This window comes from Brienomyrus brachyistius, chromosome 10 (genome assembly GCF_023856365.1).
Source record: "Brienomyrus brachyistius isolate T26 chromosome 10, BBRACH_0.4, whole genome shotgun sequence".
Lineage (NCBI taxonomy): Eukaryota > Metazoa > Chordata > Actinopteri > Osteoglossiformes > Mormyridae > Brienomyrus > Brienomyrus brachyistius.
Window position 1 is genome coordinate 6,373,894 of NC_064542.1, and position 25,064 is coordinate 6,398,957.

The window sequence follows — 25,064 nt, forward strand, 5'->3', positions numbered from 1 at the left end:
CCTTCCGCGTGCTCTGAATGGTAGGCCTTTCATGTACTCCGAATGGTAGGCCTTAGCACATGTTTCAGATCTTTTTTGCTAAAAGCTTAAGAATTTGATTACGAGAATGATCTGAATGAATCCCGTCTGGCCCGCATGTAAGAACTGAACATGTATTTAATGCTGGAGGGCCCCTCAGTCCCCTGCCTCTGTTAAGTAAACATGATGCAATCCTTGCCACTGAGCTCCTGGGCTGATCTTTGTGTGCTTTAGCTCCTCTGCATGATATACTCTAAGCATGACGTGAGTTTGCAGGGCAGGAGGGGTAGATGAGGCCACTCGGATGACACAAGAGGCCCGGAGGTGCTGCACACATACCAATCTGGGCCATTCTGTGACTTTTATGACTTATGAAACAAAAGCAGAGAACACCTACAATAATATCATTATTTATGGCATGTATCATGCATGCATTGTTAAAGGGAAACTCAGCCTAAAAGCTGAGGAATACATACAGAAGGCTCTCTTCACTGTTACACTCTCATTATGCTCGTGTTCAGCACTCTTACCCCATCTGTTATGTGGAGGTCTGAACTAATTACTTTCTGAATTTGATTTTGCTGCATTTTGTCATGCATCCCGCTCAATATGATCCTGCGAGTCAAAGTGTCAGTTATTGCAGTTGTATTGAGGGACCTTGTAATGTCTGTTTTCATACAGCCATCTTACCTCTGGCTTGTTTACTCTTGGATCAATTTGCACCTGCTGGATCTCAACCCACCAGTGTGTATCAAATCCAATTCTCAGTCATAACAAATCCCACATGCATCACGCAAGTCTGATTCACAGTCTTTTCTTCTGTGGCCCATTAATATTCGCAGCCACATAAACTGATGGAGAATTTTCTGGAAATGCATTGTAGAAGAAGAGTAGACAGTTTCTCCTTCCTTGCTTTATTTTTTCAAGTAAAAGGTAAATTCAGTTTTAAAAAAACGTCACGGACATATCAGGGATAACATCAAGGTTCAAGGTGAGGGCCAGGTTGTTTATATGGATTGTAGAACATGGAGAACTTCCTGTGTGAAGGTGACTGACAGGGAGTATACAGCTTCGGTTCAGTACTGATCACATTTCCTCATGTAGCTCCATTTGGACAGACCATGTATGTCTGGGTCGCCTGGTCTCTGCAGTCAGTGGCCGTTCCTACAGATGGCTCCACGTGAGTGACATGTGCTGTCACCAGGACTCCCTGCTGCACCACCCACACGGCTCCCAGAATACTGCCGCCTCCCCCAAAGCCCCATCACGCAACCCTCTCGTCCCATGCTGGGGCCTCGCGGAGCTTAGCTTAGCTTAGCTTAGCTTCCTGCTTGCATCTCAAGCTGCCTACTGGCTTTTTGCAAATCGGGCCCTCGGTGACATGGGACTGTATATGGTCAGTATCTCCCTTTGTAGGTGGGGGGGGGGGACAAATCTTTCTTCTAAGGTACATAGGACAACCCATGTGATCAAGCCACATCAACAAGCGGATGCATTGAAGGCACAGTTCTATGGCAGGGGGCACAGAATGCATCTCTGATGTACCGTTCTGCACCATCTGTCTCCAACCCAAGTCGGCAGGACGCCCTGGCAAATGTGTGCTGTGGCACAAATGACACCCCGACCTACCTATGCTTTCGTGTCTTTAAACAGGTCAAAAGGAGAGATGAAGGGACTCTCATACACGGCCATGGGTCTTGCAATGATTTCTGGGTTTATTACAAGCCTATTTCAGTGTTTTTCATATCACTCCGGCTATCTTATTCCACCAGTATCCAGGAAAATGATTCAGTGAGCAGCTGGTTGTACCGGTTATACCTAATAACTCAGGCACCATAGTCTTGTTTAATCACCCATGCCCAGATGTACACTAAAGAGATCACCGTCTGATAGAGGTTTGGCATGGAATGACAGCGGTCCGGGGAGATAATCGCCGGCTGTGGAATTCCCTATTCAGACAACTCTCGTGATGCTAGCTGGTGATCTGAACTCCCCAAACTGTGGTCATTGAACGTAACAAAACCCCAGGAACAACGACAGGAAATCAATTGTTCTGCTGAAGCAAGAGCCTGCTCTGATTTTAATACAAAAGCTAACAGCCTGCCGATGAAGTCCCCTGATAATACACATTTTGAACAGGGCCACATGGCGTACCAGTGATCCATCAGGAAAATGAAAACAAAACGCTGTAAATCTGTACTGTAAATCTTCCCGTTGGATCCCTCAAAGGAGGAGCGCGGGGGATATTTCCCGTCGCATCTTCCCCAGTGAGAGGTATTTGGCGGAGGGCTTCCTTCACTTAAACCAGCTGAATTTCAAGCTTTATAACACCTTTAAACAGCGACTCTGTGAGTTGGAGTCTGCCTCTCTACACTTTGGCATAGCCATGGAAGGAAAAATAAGGCACTGAGAGACCATAGGGACTTGGTCTAAAGAGACAAAGTGATCTCCAGTAATAAATGAGAATATCACAGCTAATTAAGTGACAGGGAAGAGAGTGTGGAGATTCACCCCGTTCACCTTATTTATTCAAAACCGCCATTAGCGAAAGGCACCCCAGGTGAAGGGACCCTGGGCCAAAGCCAGCCATGGGCAACCATTCCATGCTCGGGGCCAAACTGACGCTGTCAGCCCTACATATAATGTTCCATATGGGAGTTGGAATTATTGATGAGGACATTGGGAGCATGGCTATGAGGGCTGACTGAGCCAGGATCTTACTCAGCACATCTGTGACATTCCCCTTTGGGCAAAGTTCTCCAGGTGTCAAACTCCACGGAAGGCCACTGAGAATTGTTTTGTGGCTCCAGCATAAGGTCCTTGCAGGGAGACTCAGTCCTCCTGGCCCTCTCTTGAGAAGCAGCCTTAATTAGGCCTGAGTGGCCACAGCCCATTCCACAGCCAAGCAAGGAAAACGGGTGCGGCAGCCGCTCTGATTGGCATAGTAGGAGCAGCTGCTAAGAAGAGCCTTTATCTTTGAGCACCAGAGGAGTAATGAAATCACAAATGCTTCTCTGACGTTAAAAAGCTGCCCCCCTCCCCAAAACAATGACAGTATTTCTGCATAGGCTTCCTTTAGTTAATTAGTATTTTATCCCTGGGGAGGAATCAAAACAAACAAAAAAAAAATGATGGCGTGTGCACGATATCCCTGACAGAACACAATAACAGAATACAGAGCAGGAAGATTTTGTTTGTATTAAGAAGATGTGTTTGAGTCCCCAGATCAATGATGGCAAATGAAATTGGTGAGTGGGGTCAACATGCCCCCGACAGACAACCCTTCTAAGTGAGAACCCTGTGTTCTCAGCACAGAGATTTAATGGTATCTACTGCTGGGAGTCCATGTGACATTTCTGCATTTGCTTAGCGCTTAGGCCAAAACATGATGTAACCCTGCCTTCGGTACACAATAAACAATAATTTTTAAACAATAAAAATAATACATTAAAAGGATGATGGGAGAGGACGTTGTGTGGTATGATGCAGTGAAGGGATCGATATTTTCTCTGTTCTTCCATAAAAAGCCAACACTCATGTCAGATGCCCTACAAAACCCAACTGAGGCCTCCTGCAGCTGTGTGGCATGCGCACATTCAGAGTTTGAAGTGAAGCTTCAGAACATCACTGATCACTTCTTAATCAGCATTCAGGAGGGTATAATAGTCTTTTAAATCAGATTAAATCGAATGGGAAATTACATTTAGGAATTTACTTTAATGTCTTGTGAGTAACACCAAGGCAAACACTATGAGCTTTGTTGGGGGTAATATTTGGGACATAGATTACGGCTCAGCTTTGAGACTTTGAATTTGGACCCCAGGCTGGGGTCATTGATGGTGTGGAGCGCTGAAGGCAGCTGCCATAAGGAAACCATCTTTTCGCATCACATTGGTTGGGTTCCATCCAAAAGGAATAAAGCAAACAATGTATGCCAAAGTCAAGCTTGTTCAACAGCCTGCACCTCACTCGCCTAATCCACGGAAAATTTGTCAACAGTGAGGCAGACATTCAAGAGAGCTATCTGGTCTGTGTCTCCCAGTGTCCCAGCCCTGATGTCCCCTTTCTCCGTCTGATGTCTATTCTGTGGCTGATTAAATAAACTTTGAAAGCCTCACACTGAAGACTCTACAATCAAGATAGACTTTGAAGGATCAAAGGTGAGCACTGCTTAAAGATAACCCTGAGGTAGTCAACAGTTGGAGTGCTTCCAAATTAGTGCCCTAATTGTTCCCTCACTGTTCACATCAAGCGAGTGTTTAATCATTAAAGGCTGGGGACTTGATGAGTGGAACAATTTGTTTTGATTTGAAGAAGAATGTATAATGTACTATATATGCTACATAGATCAAATTAAGCAATGTTTTTTAAAAGGATCTTAACTACCTGCACGCTCATCTTATTCTTTCATATTGTTTTAAACTCTGAGAACAAAAGCGGAGTTGTTCTGCCGGACCCACAGCTGATGGCAGGTACTACCTTCAGATTAACCCACTGCAATCAACAAAACAAAACAGACTCATTGCAAGGGAACCTTATCGTGCAACACAAAAAGCTCCCATAATCCAGTTTACAACCACTGCCTCGACCCACTGGACTCAAACATACTCAATAAAAGTGTATTTGAGTACAGCTTCATTTTCAGACCAAGCTGTAGGATAACAACTCTCGGCCATGCTCTTTGTCGAGAATGTGATTGTAATGGCCCAACCTTAGCGAAAATAATCATGCTGTAAAGCTCAATGACATGTTGCAAATAGTGGCAGCTTATATTAATGAAATTCCTGATTGTGACCACAGCTGCTCAGTACCAGACATTCTGTGTTCTCTGACCTGTCAATTTGCAGTCCTTAGTAGTAATGAGATTGATCTCTCTTCACTAAAAAAGGAGAGAAAAAAAATAATTGCTCACACACAATCATTCCATGCCTCTGGAAAATGCTGAAATGGCCCATTAGCTGCCTCTAAAACACATCAGAGCTTAAGTTTACAACTGCTCAGGGATGGCAAGGATTTTAAACACTTCTGATGGATATTTGCATCTTTAAATTCCACAGTGCAGCCTCCATGCTGGATTTATGCCTCTGCGTTTATGGCTGCGTGATGATCTTTGCATGTTTCATCCCATTGTACTGAGTAGATTTTTCAACACTTACGCCACAACACTGAATGGTGAAATACGCTGCTCTGTAATGGAACTAACTAAACCATAACATGTTATGCTCTCTGAGTCCTTGTGACAATCACTACTTTGTACAGAGTTCTGTTAAAAAAACTCTTCCATTTTCCTCACTGTGTTCAGAATATGAAATTATTTTTAATAGAAAGAGTTCTTGACAGTCTACATTTTATGAACATTTGGTTGGGTCACACTCTTATGCTCAGTGTTATATATTATAAATCTCGTTTATTTAAACCTCACCACTTAAAAATACTAATTACTTTATAATTAACTGTTTTGTGCATTAATATATTTGATAAAATATTTTATCAAATAACTTCCATAAATATTATTTAAGCCTTTCAGGTGGATACAGAAAAGGGTTTTTCTGTGAAGGTCTGGCGGTTCGAGTCAACAGCTTTTATGGAATATTTCTGAGATGTGGTCAATAGCCTTTTTTAGGTGGAGCTTCCCACTATTGCCTAAGAGGGAGCAGGCGACCGCCGCTGTGTCCAGAATGCTTATCACGGAACCTACGATCTGCTCAAGCCGTACAGACCTCATCGGGAGGGGAGGCTGACAGGAAGAGGCCCTGCTGCCTTTTATCTGACCTTATCGGGCGGAGAAACGATTGCGCTATAGGATTAACGAGGCGTCAATGGGCGTGGTCATACGCTTTAAAAACCAATCAAATTAGTTCTGCACTTGCCGGCCGTAGGCGGGATTAGAAGATCTCGAGCACTTCTGGGCGGGGTTATGACTTGCAGGTGGGGTCTCAGCCGGAAGTGCCTCGCGACTGGTCTGGCTGTCATTTAGCCTCGGTGGGCTCTGAGGGGTGAGGACTGTAGTAAAGACGCGCCTTAGATGGGAAAATAAATTAATAAATCAGTTATTCTTGAAAGCAAAGCAGGTCAGGCGCTGTACGGACATGAAATCAAGCGAGAAACATATCTGACGAACTTATTGTTGGTTTATTTTTTGTTTAAATCTGAGGAACTGACTGGCTAACGTTGCCAGTTAGCTAACCAGCTAGCTTTGTGAAACAGTTTAAAAATACGACACGGCTCTGTCACCGGGCAGGGACGACACGGCCGAACGACGAATAACCGTACATTTTTTTTGTTTTTGGTTAAGACTCAAGCCATAAGGAAACACACCGCCGCCGGGCGTGTAGAGAGCTTCATCCGCTCAGTCCGAAACGAATCTCGACGGAGACGTCGCTTTGGGAAGAGGGTAACTGGCTTAGGGTGAAAAGTCCCGAGAAAACCCGGCGAGAAGCTCGTCGAGATGCGTGTATGTAGCTAGCGAAGCCCCCATAAAGATAACGACGAAAAAAAGCTAACTGGCCCGAAGCCCGAGCAAGCAGAAGACGCCATCAGCATTTCCCTGTTGAAATGGTAGAGTCTGGATAAGGGAAAAGGGAAGAGAAGTCGGAAGGTAACATTATTGCTCTCCTGCTTTTTTTAAATCAGTATTTACCAAAGTAAATATCTGTGGACCTTGTGACACAGAGATAACACGTAATTTACTAGCTACGGCGTTTCGAGTGTAATTAATGCGGCACTATTTTACTGGAAACGTTGTAATGGGATCGTGGGAGCTGCTGTCCTTAGATATAAGTGGGGTTGTCAGGCAGCACTGCGTTACATTTAACTTGGTTTCACTGACATCAGTAGGCTAATCTTAAGTAACTCACCAGGTGAGTCGCTGGCTGATTTCATTATACACATTTTCAGGCGTAAGCTTTGGTTATATGACTCATTTTCTTCTCTCCTTCTCCTAGGAAAAAAAGAAAAGCAATAGTTTTAGGGGGAGAATATATTGGAGAACATAAATGGGGGATTACGGTTTTGGAGTCTTAGTACAGAACAACACCAGTAACAAGTCAGCTTTCCCAGTAAGAATTCACCCACATCTGCAGCCCCCACATCATCAGAATGCATCCCCAGGTCCTGCATCCTATATAAATAACAGCACGCCTGCCAATGGCAATGGCACCGCCTCGGCCTGGCTTTTCCCCCCGGCGGTGGCCCACGGCAACATACAGGATGAGATTCTGGCTTCAGAGAAATCTAAAGCCCAGCAACAGGAAATACAAGAACCACAGGAAAAACAGCAGCTGTCCCCGGGCCACCAGGAAACAAGCCTCATCTCTGAGCTCGAGAACTCCCGATCGGAGGAGAGCAAGGGGGAGAATGGCTCGGGCGAGAGTGCCAATGGCAAGGAGAAGCTCTGCGTGGACTCTCCAGTGCTCGCAGGGTTTGATTATCATGAGGCATCAGGCCTGGGGACCGCGGCCCCGTCCAGCATGTCCTCCTCTTCATCCCTGACCGGTTTTAACAGCTGGTCGGCTGCTATCCCACCCAACCCCTCCCCAATGATGAACGAAGACGTCAACTTCTTCAACCCCGCCGCCTCGGCCAACAGCGGCCCGCTGCTCTTCCAGAACTTCCCGCATCATGTCAGCCCGGGCTTTGGGGGCAGCTTTTCGCCGCAGATCGGACCCATGTCTCAGCACCACCCGCCGCACCCTCACTTCCAGCACCAACAGCACCGCCGATCCACCGCCAGCCCCCACCCTCCTCCGTTCCCCCACAGAAATGCTGCATTCAACCAGTTGTCTCATTTATCCAACAATATGAACAAGTCCCCGTCTCCGTGGGGTGGCTACCAGAGCCCCTCGCCATCACCCTCCTCCACCTCCTGGAGCTCTGGGGGTGGCTATGGGGGCTGGGGGGGCTCCCAGGGGCGGGAATACCGCAGGGGCCTCGGGGTGGGAGTCACGCCCCTCAACAGTATCTCGCCCCTGAAGAAGTCCTTTGCCAACAATCATGTGCCGTCGCAGAAGTATTCCCGCTCCAGCCCCGGCTTCAACCCGAAGCCTTGGATGGAGGACAGCCTCGGCCGGAACGAGAGCATCTTCCCCTTTCAGGTGAGGGTTGTCCCTATTGGTAAAATAAGGGGACAGACAAACTATTAAAAAATAATACGTTTACTGACCTGGTAACTGATTGGTGTGGTCGTGTTTGATTATTGGGTCACTCTTTTGGTCTCATTTGAGAGAGGTGATGCAGTGTTGGGTTGTATAGGCATGCTCTATATGCCAGAGGCCTGGATGAGTAACGTCCCTGCCACTCCAGCGTTCTAAGCGTTATCTAGCCGATATAGAATGACAAGGACAAGTGTGTCAGGGGCAGCAGATTAGCTGCATTGTCTGTGGCAGCTTGGCAGATAGCAGAAGTAAGCATCATGGATACTTTGTGTTTTGCGGTGATGGTGAGCTGAAAATGAAACTGGAACCATTGTGGGTGCGATGCAGCCGTGGATCTCAGCCGTAATGTAATCTGTCATTTCCCGGCGCTTGGGTTCAGGGGGATCGCTTTTCCCTGTGTGCTCCAGCAGTGAAATATGGCCGCTTGGAAGCATGTGGTAATGTGTACAGGTTATTGATCTGGGGTCGCTGCAAGGTTGGAATGGTCAGGGGTGGGGGGGTTATTGATGCGCTCATAAGAGCTGGCCCCTTGGCCATGACAAGCCCTGTCCCACATCTCATTCTCCTCTCTTAGATCCACTGCCTTGTTGCCCATTACTGCCTGGCTTAGCCCTGATTAAAAAAATAATAATAAACTGGGCTCCCCCTGCAGATCTTTTTGTTTTTAGCTGGGCCTGATAACGGGAGTTGTCTTGCGTTTGTATAATTGGTATCGTGGCTTGTTAGACAAGAAATAAAAAATGGGGTTGGCACCTGCCTTAAGTTCATGGAATGGATACGGAGAAAAGGATTTCTGTAAAGGTGTAGTCAAACCTGGGCCTTTTGAGGTTGAGGATTGACGTGCCCCCTGCAGTAACTTCATGGAAACGTAGCTTATTGTGCCCAGCCCCCAATCAGCTGTTATGATGATTTGACAGATTTTTCCAAGGTGACTTGCAGCTTCTGTGTTATAACAGAGCCACCGTTGGTCACTGTGCTGTGCCATTCAGGAAGTGCTCTTGGTATCCATTGAGTCAGGGTTTCATTTCTCATGCTGGCCCCCTGAAGAATAAATACATTTTCAGGTGAATAGAACTCTGCTTTGTGTCATCTGTTTTCTCACCTCTGCTATATTAATATTTACACATCAGAGCCATGCCTATATTTGCTCAGATGTCCTGGTTCTAGAGTTTTCTGTTCCTATTTTTAATAAAACTTAATTTACCAGTGATGAGTACTGCTGCTCACTTTTGGTTGCCGCAGTGATGCACTTGCATTGGTTCCTGTTCTGGGATGAAAACTAGGAACAGGCTATGGATTGTCTGTGAGAGTGTCTCTTCTCCCTGGGCTGCACTGGGGCTTGCTGCGTTAAAGATGCCCCCTGCTGTTTAAAAGCTGCTTAATGGGGACTCTGAATGTGGAACGATAGTTTTGCCAGGGTTCATGCTGTTTGCTAACATGCGACACCTCATACGGATGGCGCCCCCTGCCTGTTGTGCCATTTAAGCCGAAAGACCCTCCAGTGCCCCAGCCCTTAAGCCCTGTTTGGTGCCTTTCCCACATGCTCTCTGTTGTATTTTATTGCTTATGTTGAATTGGTGATGGAGTAATTTAGAATAATTCATATCAGTCATGTCATGAACCAATATCAAAGATGGGAATTGGGCCCGATCCAGGCATTTTTTTTTATTGATCAGTTTCATTTCCCATGTCTGGCCAATTTATCTGTTGCATAGATTAGGTTCCAGCACACGCTGCAGTAACCCTGAGGCACCTTGCTGGAAACTATCGCTATATCAGCTGTATGGAAATTCTTCAAATCGGAAACTCAAAGTAGCCCATCGGTCACTTGAAGTGTTTGCAGAGCCATCCTTTTGAGAGGAGGTACCAGAAGAGTGCTGTTTAATACAATGAATTTAATTAGACATTGCAGAAACATCATAAGGAAGAATACTGTGGTATTGTGAGGCTTACTCAAAGAATGCACCAATGCCTGCTGTATGTGTATACATGTTAAAATATTTATTAAAAGATCAGATCGAGAGTAGGAATCTGCAGAATCAGATATTGAATGGATCGAATTGGATTGGTCTATCAAAATGTGAATGGGGACCTCCCAAATTCATATGTTAAGTCACTTGCCTCCCTCAAGCAGGCACTTCCTATTAATCATAAAGCAGACCATCGTCTAGACTCTGTGCAAGCTGCTGTATGTAAAATCTAATACAATTAACCAGTGGCATGGACTGAAAAATAAGGACAATAGTCACGGTTGTGCTGGTGGAACTGAAAATGCCAGAGAAACCTTGCCAAGTGTTGACTGTTTATTTTAATGAAAGTGAAAATATGGCTTCTTTGTACCAGGCTGCCAGCAACCACAGACTGTGAGCCTGTGTATTTTGTTTAAAAAAAGCTGCCTGACCTGTACATTTTTATTTTTTATGTTTGGCATGAAACTGGTTGATTGAAAATGGTAGATTTCTGAGACAAGCGAATATTGCCTTGGATCAAAATCACCTTCAGTGAGTCCTTGCAGTTATGGGTGGAGGTTGTTCAACCACTTTTTTTTTTTTCCTTGAGGAATGTGACTCACGCACAGCATATGCACGTGTCACTTTCACTGCCTCTCTGCTGGAAAGGGATCCCTGGGAGAAATGATCTTGATTTGTAGAGGCTTATGTTTCTCAGGCAAGATGAACTCTCCCCATCCTCGTGTGAAAAAGGGATTGCGCCATTGGCTAAGCTGCATTATCCGGCCTTTCCTGACTGACAAGGTCAGGCTACTGTCAAACATGTAACAGAGTGCCCTGTCCCAATTAAGTTTGGTATCTGTCTGAGGGTGCATGGTACTTACTGGGGTCAGTGGCCCAAAGAGAACCTTTTCTCTGTTTTCAGGCTGTAACCTCATGAGAGAAAATATCTATAGAGGTGATTAACAGTAATGTGTTTGGTGAGCCCCACAGCTCAGTGTGAAAAGCTTGTACTGACTGTGACCCAGGAAGGAGAACTTTGTCACAGATATAATTGCAAAGCCACAGTAAGCCATACTTAACTGCGTTGGTTCTCTGAGGAACATTTTGCCGAGTTGGAGAAGGCCTGTTGACTTTTTGGTTTGTTCCCAGAGCTGCCCCTGACAGCAAATTCTTTACTGTACCTTGTCTGTTGTGCCAAAGGGCCCGTTTTGGTATTCCTTGTCCTTAGATAGCATGAACATGGCTCCCCTGTTGAGCAGTGGCAATACTGAAGTTCTCCAGGTACTCTCTGTGGTTGCTTCGTGTCCAAATGGTGCTGACTTCACCAGTCTAGAATCCATGACTTTATTTTTGTTTGTATGTCTCTCTGTCGTGGGAGATGGTGTGAGAGAGACTTGCCAGCTGGCGGGAAGTCAGATTTAGGGATGTAACAGTGGGCCCAATGATTATGCAGTCAGCGTGTACCGAGTGGAAAGGGAAGACCCTGTGAACACTCTTTGCTTTTATTTTACTATTTGTATCATGCTGGTTTTGAGATTTGAGTGCATCTTTCAGTTCTCTTTTTTTAAGTGGGCTATTAAACATTAATTAGGGTAAGATACATTTTTCCAGGTAACAGATATTAGAATTAATGCAAACCAGCAGCAAGGAGCAGAAATGCTGTGTGTGCCTAAGTTTGCAGGTTCTCCTCAACGTCGTGTAGGATTCCTCCTGCTATTATGCTAATCAGCATCTCTGAATTGCCTGTAGTGTGGGTGTGCTTGTTTGTTTGTTTGTGTTTGTGGGTCCAGGGCGTACCCCTGCCCAGGGTGTACTCCTGCTCTGTGCCCTAGGCGGCCTGGTTCCTCACCCCCATGTACCTGTGCAGGATTAGCAGTTGGATGATGCATGTCGAATGGTGTAAAACCTTCAGTGGATCGTAGTAATTTCCTGAAATTAAGAATTCAAGAAAATACTGTTACCAGCTTGTAAAATCTTGGAGCTTGTGGGTGTGATGGGTTCTCATTGCACTAATAACATATGTATTGCTGAAAATGGCACTGTTGGTGTTTCTGTCTGTGGTCTATAGTTGCATTTTATGCTTGTTCGACATATAGACCTCAGGACTTTTTTTTGCACCAAACCTTGACTTTTCATTCAAATTAGCATACACACAAAGCCATTTTTCATGTTTCCGTATAAAAGAGTTATTTAATAAGCATTAGCATTAAATTGTACTAAATGGCATGCTGCTTTCTCCAGGAGTAGCAAATTGAGAAGCAGGGAGGGTGTTTGGATGTTGCTAATGGAAGAGCCCAAAGTGCTTTACCTATCCAGCACTCAGCTGTGTGTCTGCAAAAGGGAACAGAAGACTGAGATGGTCTTTTCATGATAGATTTCAGTCGGAGGCTTACTCCACTGCTGCATCAGTCTCTCTGCCTCCCATAACCAGTGGACTAACACCTCGACCCTACTCTTTTATCTGTCAAAAATATTGAACCTTTTACATTTCAGATTACAAACAAAATTAATGTTTTTTTTTGTGCTTGTTTGCTTAATTCAGTCTTTATCATTAGATTTGTACGTGTCTATTTTACAATTAAAATTCACCATTTGATTTCCATGTGCTGATTTCTGAGATTTTGTTTGTTTCCTTGACAAAACTGTTCCTGTTTGTATTTCCAGCTGTGAATTCTGGTGAGCAGGTTGGATCATGGGATATAGCTTTGGGCACACTTGGTAGTTTGGGTTTTGTAGGGGCTTCTGTTCTTGTACAATGCTGCATGCATTGTGCACATTACAGCAGTGTGTAGTCGTGGTTGTTAGTGCGGTCACCTGATCGTCGCCTCTGCCAATTTTGCTGATGGTTCCCAGAAGATCCATGAGTCAGGCGAGCTGTTTGATGTTTATATATTTAGATCGGGAGTGACTGTCTGACTGTTGGTGAGGTTTGAGTGAAAGTGCAGGGATGTGTATAGGACTGAGAGATGCGAGCCTTTCCCTTTACAGACACCATTTTTGGCAAACACCCCAGCACCTCCTTTGACGTTATCTTGCCCTTCATTCTCTGATGCTAAATTTCACATAACTGGGCCCTGTGAATGAATCCACTTGCAGAGGGAATTTTTCACCTTGGCCAGATTTTGCTAGATTGATATAAAGGCACTGTTGTTGGGTAAGAATATACAGCATCAAAAGATAGTTTGTATGCAGCAGTAGGTCTCTGTGGCATCCATATTTCTCACGGTGAAGCAGTAATATTTGGCTGTTTAGCGACCAGAGGTAGCCTGCTGTGTTGTTTTTTTTTTAAGATATTGTGCTTTTAAAATGGTGCAGATTCTGAAAATTTGAGTGAAATGAATATTGTGAGTGTGAAGGGAGCTCCAGATTGGTATCACCTTGCCACTGAACATTCTAATTATGATAATCAAGCATTGGATTCTTTTGGCACCGTGTTGTTGTCAAATTTTAAAAAATGCGGATAGATGAGGGGATGATAAGTTGGGACAAGGCAGCATTTGCCAGCAATCCAGTTATTGTACATTTTGGTGTTTGTATCTCACTCAGAAACTTGGACAGCAGATAGAACGAATGTTACAATAACAACAACAAATTTATTTTTGTATAGCGCAGTTTCACGACATTACATCGTCTCAAAGCGCTTTACGGCATTCGCACCCAAAGCCCCCAGTGAGTAAGCCAAAGGCGACAGTGGCAAGGAAAAACTCCCAAGAAGGAAGAAACCTTGGGAGGGACCAGACTCAAAGGGGGAGCCCATCCTCCAGGGGCCGGCAGGGACAGTCAAATAGGAGAGATGGTTAAGTGCCAAGTCACACTGTCCAAATCATAAGATTACAGTTTGCAAGATGTGGAGAGCTAGGAAACCTGGTACTGGTGCCTTGGCCAGAAGAGCTGGTCCAGGCTACTGGTCTGCGTGCCTTTGTTAGGAGGGCCGCCAGAAAGGCAGCACAATAGGGATACATATTTGGCATTCTTCTGCAAGTCTGTCAGTAGCACAAATTACATCGCTTGCTTGTACACATGATAGCTTTTCTGAGGTATATACCAATAAAAACTTGGTTACAGAATTTAAAATTGTGGCGTTTTTGAGAAACTGATGGCATCTTCTCCTACTGAATCTCTGTTCTACATACAGTACATGTAAGCTTCCTTAGAATGACATGAGAGGCTTGGTGAGATGGTTAAGGTCTACTCACACGTACTGGGCCAATTGCATCATTTTACCCTCCATTTTATGTAGTTCAGCCCTCCTTGGGTGGCAGTACACTGCAGGATGTATACGGTAGCTCATATTTTATTACTTAATAAATATGTTGATGATCACTCTAGCAGTACTGTGCAGTCACAAGGTTTCTGTGCTCTCGTGTTTGGCTATCAGTCCAGGCTGATGTATTTGTGAAAAGGTTATAAACCCATATTACACTGGTGTAGTGTTTGATTTGATTATAAGCACGTGTTCACACTAGAAAGCTTGTAAGTGTGATGCTGTTGCCGTTCGCCTTTCGTGGTATGAGAGCTCATTATCGCTCAGTTTGATGAGCCTAGGTGGTTTCGTCTTTGCTCAGCACGGATGCACGCTGATTTAAAACGCTCTCCCTCCTTCCAGCAGGAACGTAGCAGGCCGTTCGATGGCTTCAACATGCACTCTCTGGAGAACTCCCTGATTGACATCATGAGGGCTGAACAGGACTCCCTAAAAGGTAACGTCTTAATCACATCTTCCAATATGCTCGCACCTGGGAGTGGGTTATAGGGAGTGCGTGTAAAACAGATCAGCTCCTGAGTACGCTGGTTAGTGACTAATATTAAACATCCTCTTTCTTTGTCTGTGATATTCTAGAACAAATCATTGTTCCACTGACATTCCACTGGCTATGTGGAAACGCTTCAGAGAAACACTTTTGAGTTTGATTATTAAAATATTTTCTTTAAATTCTCAAGAGTGGAACCCAGGTTTTTTTTCTTTGCCCTGCCCAGCTCTGTGTTTGAACCTTTGTTAATAGGAATGGGAGAGATTACTAAGTGTTTGACATAAGATCAAAACAATTGAAGTTTTAACTACAGAACACTTGTAGCTGTTCCTCTGAGAATCATCCTGGGTTTTTTATGATGAGGATGAGATCTGTCCTCACACACTGCTGCAAGTACGTTGCTCCGTTTCGGTGCGTTTCTCTGTAACGTCTTAGGTGGAGCCAACCACAGACACAAACCTGAAGTAGGAATTAGAAAATCTTGCCCGAGGAAAGTGTGTGTTGAATATATGTGGAAAATATGTATAGCAAAGAACAATGTGTATATCCACAAGCTCCTCCCCCTCGGCCGTGTCCTCGGGGATACACCGACCCACCAGCCCTGAAAATAGGAGGCCTTCAGCAAGTTTCTCACATGACGGGCAGCACCGTGCTTTCTGTTAAACGAATAAGGCGAAATTAACAAAGGCTGCTGGTGGAATGTGCAGTCGTGGCTATTGCGGGTTTAAAATAACTTACCCACCTGCCCCCTTCTCTATCAGCATGGTACGGGACCCACCTCCCCATCATGGAAGGCATGGAGCCTATCTTGTATTTCTGTCTGGATGACGCGGCCGAATTTGGACTGATTGATCTCTCGCCGGTGTAATGGGACGGACAGCACAGAAATGGCTCCGTGCCTCGTAAATCTCATCTCTAATCATTGACTACCAAAATGAAATGGATTATAGGTCCTTTCAGCTTTGCCCCACCTACATCATCGTCATGGTCACAGTGAGCTCTCCTGCTCTTTGGGGAGCGCTGCTTAGAGCAGGCTATCTGAGTCGGGCGGCATGTACATGTCCAGCTTGTATAGGACTGACTGTATCACTGCCTCGTCCCTCCCTCACTCACTCCATGCCAGTAAGCGTGTGGTGCCTGCAGACTGTCTGTGTGCCCTGCCTCCTCCCCCTTAGCGAATGTGATCCTGATGTTAGCATTCGTTTCTTCTGAATGTTAATCTCCGTGTTCCCCTGTGTGTTCAGCTTGGCTCCCAGAGGGATGTCTTCCTCGCTATATCACCCTTAACTCTTTCAGATCTGACTTCATATCTCCCACTCCTCCTTCCCTCTCGCTTGAAAGCTTGTCACTGTTCAGATTTTCCTTTTTAGTCAGTTTCAATAACACTCCTTTGCTCTTGCGCGCTGCCTGACTCTCGCGGTACCTGTCACTCTGATTTTCCTGTCCTTCGTTCCCACGCTCCCAGTCTCAGGTTCCCTTCCTGTCTTCCTGAAGATCATGCTCGTGCTCAGGTGCGTTTCTAGGCCGTTGCACAGATATAACTCATCCTGGGGCTCTCGCTCTTCAGTCTGTCCTGCCTGCCTCTCGTCACATGCCCTCGCCACTCCTGACATTTTCTTCTTGCAGATACGCTGCCAACTGTTCCGATTTTTTATTTTTTTTTTTTTTTTTTTTTTTAAACCCAGGAAGAATTATGGCATTATAATATTATTGGTTATAATATGGAAAGTATATTTTATTTTCTCAATAATTCTGTGAGTTTGTAATGACATCTGAACCCAGAATGCACCAGTAAATATATTATCATTTTTAAACATTTTACTTTTACTGCCACTCTCTCATTCAGTTTCTCGTTCTAGTTAAAAATACAACAGTATTGATTGGAGGCCCTTTGCTCCTATTGAAGTAGCTCTGTGATGATTGGCTGCCTTTGGCTGCCGGTCATCATGTCAGCGCTCCGGTTGGGCAGAATGAAGAGGTGGGGCTTCTGCTGCCCAGCGTTTTCTTCATAGGAGTCTTGGTCTGTTCACTGCAGGAACATTTCTGTTATTACCATGGGCTTAGCAGACAAGCTTACAAAGGCACATGTTAACAGGGAGAGATGTTTGTTTTTCCAGTGCCCTTCAGAATGGGCATTTAAAGAGCATCTATATATTGCAGGAACAAACATTAAAGGCAAGTAAGTGATGCTTGGTTTTTGGTTCACAGTGAATGCTATAATCTCCAGCTATTCCATGTTAGTTTGTCTTTTCTGCCCTGTAGGCCGCTTGGGGTTCTCTCACCCCGGGGGAGATAGCCCTTTACCCATAAATGGTAAGTAGCCTCTCTCTCTTTCACTATGTCCTCACTAGTGAACAGGAAGACCTAGAGTCTTACTGGATGTTGCTTGACTAGTTTGTGTTGGAGGCATGTTAACGAGGCATTTTGTTAGCCAAGTTAAGTCTTTTATGTTATGCATCTGCTCACGTATCGTCTTTTATCTTACATGCAGCGAGGAATTATGGCAGACGACGAGGTAAAGGACGCAGTGTTGTTGGGTGTCAGATACTATGATGGTTTCACAGATTTGTTCTGGTCGTGAACGTTTGTCTGCTTTGACAGTCGAGGCTCTGCTGTGTGTGGGGGAGGGGGGTCTCTGAACACACACGGGCCTGACACATTTGTGGGCAGTCTGCACCTACCTCAAGGGTTATTACTGCAGTGTGTTTTCCGCTAAAATTTTCTAATAAAATAATAGCAGGCTTCAGCCAGAGGGCAGCACTTTGAGCAGGAAGTCCCATGAAGGGGCTGACTTTCTGTTGGATTTTGCCACACCCCACCTCTGCCAGGCGTCTGCAAGATCAGGGTCAGTCTCTAGTTGTCGCCCTGAGATGAGGGGGCTGCGACCATCCCCTCTGTAGTCAGCGGGATGCCCCCTCTTAGCAGTTCAAATTCAGCCAGAAAATAGGGCAACTGCCACCATCACCGGAGGCTTTCTGATGAAAAGCTGCGCAGAACTCCCAGAAGGAAGCTCTTTGTCTTGGTGCGTGACCGGAGTGGAAGCCTGGCCTGGTGGAGCTGCCTGACAGTGGCTGGGCCCTTCCCTTCCCCCCAGGTCACTCCTCTCTGTTCCCGATGGAGGACAACTTTGCCGATGACGAGCGCACTGAGCCGGCCTTGAGCGGCCTTGGTTCTCCCCACTGCTTCCCTCACCAGAACGGGGAGCGGATTGAGCGCTACTCCCGCAAAGTCTTTGTGGGGGGCCTTCCTCCAGACATCGACGAAGGTATGCTGTGACTAGATGGGTGTTGGTATGCGTTAGTGTAACCCTGACTGGATCTGACTGCCTGATTGATCCCTCCCAGCTTCATGAAGCTGAAGCTTATTGTAGGCTCATTATAAACATCTCAGTGTCACTGAGAGTCAGGGAGTGTCAGGCGGTAGGATGTGCCGTGAAAGTGAATGCAGGCGAGCAAAGGAAACATCCGTTCCACTTGTTGACCTTGGTGTCTCAGTCCAAGGTTAACACTGTTCGCATCGATATTTCACATTCTAGATGAAAGGGATTATAATGAATAATTTAGTAGAGGGAGGCTTGACAAACGGCCCTTTTTGTACCCTGTGCAAACGTGTGCATGACGTCTCCTTCCAGATGAGATAACTGCAAGTTTCCGTCGTTTTGGTCACCTGTTAGTCGACTGGCCTCACAAAGCAGAGAGCAAATCCTACTTCCCTCCAAAAGGTGAGCCTTAAATGACCGCAGTCCTGTGCAGCAGTCGGGTTCCCATCTCCCGCTTGCGATCGTCCTTTTGCATGATGGCTTCTCTTTACCGACGTGGGGATAATTGGAGCCGGCTGCTGCTTTTCTGGTTTCCCAGGTTACGCGTTCCTCCTCTTCCAAGATGAAAGCTCAGTCCAGGCCTTGATTGACGCCTGCATCGAGGAGGACGGCAAGCTCTACCTGTGTGTGTCCAGTCCCACCATCAAAGACAAACCGGTACTGGTCTTTCCATATTAAACCCATCTGAACTGCATAACTGTCCACTTAGAAGGTATAGACATCCAACCCTATTATCTCAGCTGCCTCTGGAGCTCGCTGGCTCCACCTGATGACGGTTTCCGCTGCTCACATCCTTGTGGTCATTAGAAGGAAGCGCTGGAGTTTGACGTTCTCTGAGCCATTCTGCTCACATCCCCAGGTCCAGATACGTCCCTGGAATCTCAACGACAGCGACTTTGTCATGGATGGCTCACAGCCTCTTGACCCCAGGAAGACCATTTTTGTCGGGGGGGTACCACGTCCTCTTCGTGCAGGTAAGTGGCTGCATAATGGCACGTGAGATGTGGGAGGGGGAGGGGGCTCCTATCGCTCTACATGCATCCTGTTACCCTGAGGTTCCACAGCAACAGCAGTCCCTTCTCAGTGGTGCGTGTCTGGACCTTTTGTGATTTGGCCTGTCACGATAACAGTTTCTGTTCGACAATGTATTGTCCTAAAAATAATTGTGATAAACCATATTATTGTCAATTTAAGATCGATTTATGCCACTAATTTTGTACCACTGAACCTCCATCGTTCGTTAGCCAGGGGGAAAGTAACTGGAAGTCAGATTTGAAGAATGGTTGACTGAGAAACTCCAGAGATATTGGCGTTTGATTCTTCACTGCAGGATTATAAAGACTCCCAGACAGCTACAAACCAAGATAAAATGTGGTTGTACTGCAACGCTATGTACACATGCATATTCCTGGATCAGTGTAATCTAGGGCCACTAACGACTATAATTCTACGGATTGATCTATAGACTAGTTTAACGATTGGTCGGTTAAACAATTTTCTCTTGAAAATTAAATTCATCGTTTAAGTTAACTGTAACTACATAGTGCACGGTTAGGTCTACTGAAAATCTAAATCTTATAACGTCCACACTACGCTTCATGAACGTGATTATTAACAGCAGCTTTGCTGCGCAGTGCTCCCTCGTGCCTGCGTTACGCGCGCCATGGAGCACACGCCGTCGCGTGAAGCACGAATCAGCATCGCATTACATCACACAGAGCAGACGGTGGGGGGGGGGGGGGGGGGAAGCAGCATGACTCTCTGAAATGTTGGGGGCATTTATTCTTATGTAAACACAATTTGCCAGTATCGAGGTGAGAATAATAGGACAAAATGAGGTTATGTCCTTGTATTGTGCGATAAGCCGATAGCATTATCGTGACAGGCCTGCTCGTGATCTCAGGCCAGTGCAGGTGCCTCGTGTAACGCTGGGTAATCTTGTGAAAACGGGGCCTGATTTTCAATTTTTTGTGTTTTTTTGGCCGCGTTCATGTTCATGTTTGCACCCTAACAGAGAGAAAGTTTTCATTAGTGCTCTACCCTGTTCACTTTGGTTCAGTTTGATGATTATTTGATGTTGGCGCTGATGTCTGACTGAGATCAGCAGTTAGAAGCTGGGTGGATGTAAAAAAGTGTTAAAAAAAAATTCACTGTGGAGCCACCTTGACTAAATGACATCTGTGTCTTTGTGTACATCTGCATGTCTGTCCTTCTGTGTGTGTTTGCCTGTCTATCTGTGTGTGTGTGTGTGTGTGTTTGCCTGTCTATCCGTGTGTGTGTCTGCACGTCTATCTCTGTGTGTGTGTGTGTGTGTCCGCATATCTGTCTCTCTTCGTGTGTGTGTGTCTGCATGTCTATCTCTGTGTGTCTCTGCATGTGCACCCCCCCAGTGGAGCTGGCTATGATCATGGACAGGCTGTATGGAGGCGTGTGCTACGCCGGCATCGACACCGACCCGGAGCTGAAGTACCCAAAGGGAGCCGGCAGGGTGGCCTTCTCTAATCAGCAGAGCTACATAGCTGCTATCAGCGCACGTTTCGTGCAGCTGCAGCACGGCGAGATCGATAAACGGGTGAGGCAGCCACCCGCCGCCTAACCGACACTACTTATCCTGCCCTGCCCTGTATTTTCACTTTTATTTTTATTTTCGTCCTCTCCGCCTATATTTAAAGCAGTTATTTTAGAGGTGTTTGCTCATCCTTTCAGGGCAGCACGGGCATGCTGTCGACTTCCTGAGCTAATGCTAGTGTTCGGCCCCCTGATGGAAATGCCGGGTTCACTTTAGGAGGCTTCTGGAACATGCCGTCATTTCTCCTCGTGTATTTCTGTATCTCTCCAGCAGGGGAATCTGCCCTTCAGGGTGAGAGCTGTGACCTGCTGCTATAGTGGGGCTTGAACGCATTCCAGCCTGTTCTGCATTTTGAATATGTTCAGTTTTGCATTTTAATCTAACGTTACTTAATGTAGCGTTTTTTTTTTTTATTTATTTACCTGTTGCGCAGATAAGTCCCTTTTCCAAAGCATTTCAAAATTTCTAAATAAGCATTTTCAGTGGGACCTGCTGTTGAGCCTTTTACAGCTTGTTTTTCAGTGACCCACATGCTTTACATAATTAAGACTTCTTGACAATTGAGGGACTAAATTTTCAGGCTCAGGTTTCTCTCTTCCTTGAAATGAGAACACGGGCGCTCTTCCCCTTTATTCTGAGTTCCTGGGCCGTCCTTCCAGCCCCTACCCTGACCCGGCCCAAACCCGGCTCGCCCGTTCTCTCTTTCCAGGTGGAGGTGAAGCCGTACGTCTTGGACGACCAGCTGTGTGACGAGTGCCAGGGCACACGCTGCGGGGGCAAGTTCGCACCCTTCTTCTGCGCCAACGTTACCTGCCTCCAGTATTACTGTGAATATTGTTGGGCGGCCATCCACTCGCGCGCCGGCCGGGAGTTCCACAAGCCGCTGGTGAAGGAGGGCGGCGACCGGCCCCGGCACATCTCCTTCCGCTGGAACTAAGCAGGGGGCGCCAACGAGACTCTCGCCAGATGTCATAGAAACGCACTTTCTGTTGCAGGTTCCTTTTACTTTTTAATTGCGTGGTATTTAATTTAATCTCGAAGTACTTGCTTATTTTAAAACTGGAATTGTTTAGGGAGGCAGAATACATTTAGGAGTAATCCCATACCTTAGTTTGATTCCGTTTCGATTCACACGCCAGTGCACTCTTGAACGCATCAGGTAGATAATCGATTTGTCTAGTCTTCTCAGATGACTGCAGTTATTCCCGACCCCATTTCCAGGATTTGTGTGCACTCTGTATGCAGAGTCTTCAGACATGTGCTCCCAGGGGCGCCGTGTCCTTCCCTCGTAGGACGCACTGTCCAAACTCGATCTGACATCACTGTCCATGTCATGGACCAAAGCTTGACAACGTTCAACATAAAAATTGGCCCATAGGCTCAGTCAGGTGGCCCTTTACCACAGTCCGTGGCATGTCATCCTAATCGAAACCATAGTAACGCGATTCCATTACAGCTGTTAGCATAAGATGCCCCGTTTTTGACATGCAGAACCTAATACCTCAAGCTTTGCTGCTAAACTAATGAGTAAGAGATAGATAAGAAGCTGCCCTCCATCTCTCCCATGTGCACGTACAGCCATAATCCCCCAAGCATGCTGACCCAAAGGGAGACAGAAATGCCAAGTGTTTAGATTCTGCCTGGGTGAATTCAGCGTCCTGCATATGGTGTGTGCTGACCACTAGTATATTCTGAGTGAGCTCCAGTACTGCTTTGACCTGAAGGTCTTCCAGGCTGTCCAAAACCCCGTAAATAACACTAAAGGAGTTGTATTTCTGTATTTTGTGGGGGATTTGACTGTAAAACCCAGACTCTATCTCTGCACGCCTGTATGCGTCCTTGAACGCGTGGCCTGGTGGGTGGCGTGCACACCGGCCTGCCTGGCACACCTGGTAAATGTCAAACTCCTGCCAAAGATGGCTTTGCAGTGTTGCTTCCCTCAAATTATAGTTTCAGCTCTTGGTGTCTTGCGAACATGAGATGGGCACGCCAAAGACTGACTTCTGAGTGGTTTGGGGCAGTCGGTGAGGTGGCCTCGCATACACACACAGGTGCAGTCGCTCCCTTTCATTTCCAAAGGTTAAAATGGGGACAGGGGCTTCTAGACATGCTGATATTTCGGAGAACTTACCGTCACGCCATTGCGCCGGCCTTGGGGAGGGGAATGAGCATGAAACACACTGAGCTAATGTCGGTAATTTTGGTAGCTTGTGGGTGTGCTTACGCGTTACTTGTCAGGGATTCAGTGCTGAAATATCACTTTAGATACTCGTGATTAACTTCTCCTTGTATTGGCTTGATGGTGTTTCTGCTGCACAGCTCCTCCCATGGCTGACGTTCGTGGGCATGACAGGCAAACACTTTGGCAGTGGAACACCTATTTTGCAGACTATGCTGTTAATGAGATGAGACTCTTTTTCTACTACACGGCCTGCTGAGCTTTTGGTACCGTGTTTTTTTTAAGCAGAGTTATTTTGTCATGCACATGGACGAGTTTATTATGCACTACTTTTCTAAACTTCGTTTTCCCCAGCAGTCATTTGAGGCACATTTTTCTCACAAATGGGAAACTCCTTTTTGCAATACCTCAATTTTTCCACGTTGTGAAAAGTAGCTTTTATACTTTTGTTACCGAGAGATCTGCATATATGGGAAACTTCATTTAAACAGAATGCTTTTAATATATATATATAAATCTATAAATATATATATATATATATATAAATATAAATATATAATTTTAAATTCTGCTTTTTATACATTTCAGTGCTGAGGAATCTCTTTAACTCTCTCGAACTCTAAGCATCGTGTTGCAGTAACTTCAGTGCTCCGAAGACAGATTGAAAGTCCTAATGCTAGAGGTCTTATAAAGTAGCTGTTTCTGTCTTCAAACTGAAAAAGAAAATATATTGAAACTTACAGCATGGCGAGAATAAGTCGTCAGGCTAATATTAATATTTCTAAATGCGCACTCAACACCCTGCTCTGCTAGATGGGGATAAAAGGAAACATCTCTCTGAGTTTGGGTAGCTTGAATATAACGACGACATTACCAATATGAATAATACTAATCTGGGTGAAGTTAGGTCTTGTATCTCGAGAATGGATGTTAGGTGTTTAAATATTTTAACATTTAAGATGTATATCCTCGGGCTGCCAACTAGGTCCTGTTGTAATCCTTAGCATGCATGGCGTAAGATGAAATGAAACCAATACAGGAAATAGCTTTTGAAATTACTTGTTGTGATTGTGCTCCAGATGTGGTTGGATCCTATTGATTTATTGTCCGCTCCCACATGACCCCCCCACCCCGTGTGTTACTCTATGCCTTCTCCTTATACACGCCTCTGCAAGATGCACAGATGAAAAGAAAAACAGGTTGGAAAGACTTGATCACACGCCCCCTTTGTGCTGAGACACTGAAGGGCACTTTAAGACTTGAATGTGGTAAATGTTGCAAGTTAACTTCAAGTTGTTATATGTGCAATACTTTTTTTGAGATTTTCAGATACAAAAAAAAATCTTTGCAATGTAATTCCTTAATGCCATTTTTAATTGCAGACATTTAAAGAAGATGTTAATGTTTTTCACGGTCATTTTCTACTGTTATTGTAATCCTTTTCATGCTGGTGTTTGTAAAAAAAAAAAAGAAAAAAGAAATCAAACTATTTGTACTAATATAAAAAAATTGAAGTTATTTTTAAAACGTTGAGAGTTTTGTGCTCATTTGCTTACTTTATTTCAAGCTACTGTGATTGATAGCATTGTAATTAAGTCAATAATGTATTTAGCAGTTTACTAGTATATTTTTAATTGGAATGTATGGAATGATTAATTTTTATAATTTGATCAGATTTTTGTTATATTTTTGAGGTGAGGCTTTTAATATGTTATAGTGTCTAGTTTTTACTAATTGCTATATTGTGCTCCACGATGTATGGTTCACATTTTCAGAAGAAAAAAATGTCTGTTTAATGATGTTACCTAATGGCAAAATTCAATAGTTTTTAACTGTGTATGGGAAGGTTGTTGTATTTATTAATAGATTTTTTTACTTAAGATATCACCTTAATTTTTAATATGTCATTTCACATGAGTTCCTATTTTTGTATTTTTCTTTCTAATTAAGTTATGTAATACAACATGTCCATATTTCTAGTTGGTCTGTAGAAGTTCTAGTGACCCAAAAGAAATCTAATATTATTTAATTGTTTGCAGCCAACTATTTATAACAGTATGCTTAATTTTTAAATATTTGTAATGTGAAATGTTGAATGAATAAACCATAACTGTGAGAAGCCA

At 44.9% G+C, this 25,064-nt stretch overlaps 1 protein-coding gene across 4 annotated transcripts; it reads left to right on the forward strand.

Annotated features, from left to right (window-relative positions):
- The first annotated feature begins 5,524 nt into the window (after positions 1-5,524).
- On the forward strand, positions 5,525-25,064 carry cpeb4a (cytoplasmic polyadenylation element binding protein 4a). Of its 4 annotated transcripts, none has more exons than XM_049028371.1 (11): positions 5,525-6,616; positions 6,963-8,111; positions 14,733-14,823; positions 17,137-17,187; positions 17,366-17,389; positions 17,969-18,139; positions 18,506-18,595; positions 18,732-18,850; positions 19,053-19,167; positions 20,584-20,765; positions 21,472-25,064. In XM_049028371.1, exons 2-11 carry the CDS (start codon positions 7,014-7,016, stop codon positions 21,697-21,699), a joined length of 2,169 nt encoding a protein of 722 aa, XP_048884328.1. In that variant the 5' UTR covers positions 5,525-6,616; positions 6,963-7,013; the 3' UTR covers positions 21,700-25,064. The 4 variants fall into 4 exon arrangements, with proteins under 4 accessions (XP_048884328.1, XP_048884327.1, XP_048884330.1 ...); XM_049028370.1 differs by having other exon boundaries at positions 5,527-6,616; positions 14,730-14,823; XM_049028373.1 differs by lacking the exon at positions 17,366-17,389 and having other exon boundaries at positions 5,527-6,616.

What these genes read in the sequence shown, in the direction of transcription:
- cpeb4a (XM_049028370.1), top strand. Translation starts at nt 7,014, where the DNA reads ATGGGGGATTACGGTTTTGGAGTCTTAGTACAGAACAACACCAGTAAC. An exon ending in TGAACAGGACTCCCTAAAAG is followed by an intron (nt 14,824 to 17,136) that starts GTAACGTCTTAA and finishes TCTGCCCTGTAG; the next exon opens with GCCGCTTGGGGTTCTCTCAC. An exon ending in CCACCATCAAAGACAAACCG is followed by an intron (nt 18,851 to 19,052) that starts GTACTGGTCTTT and finishes TCACATCCCCAG; the next exon opens with GTCCAGATACGTCCCTGGAA.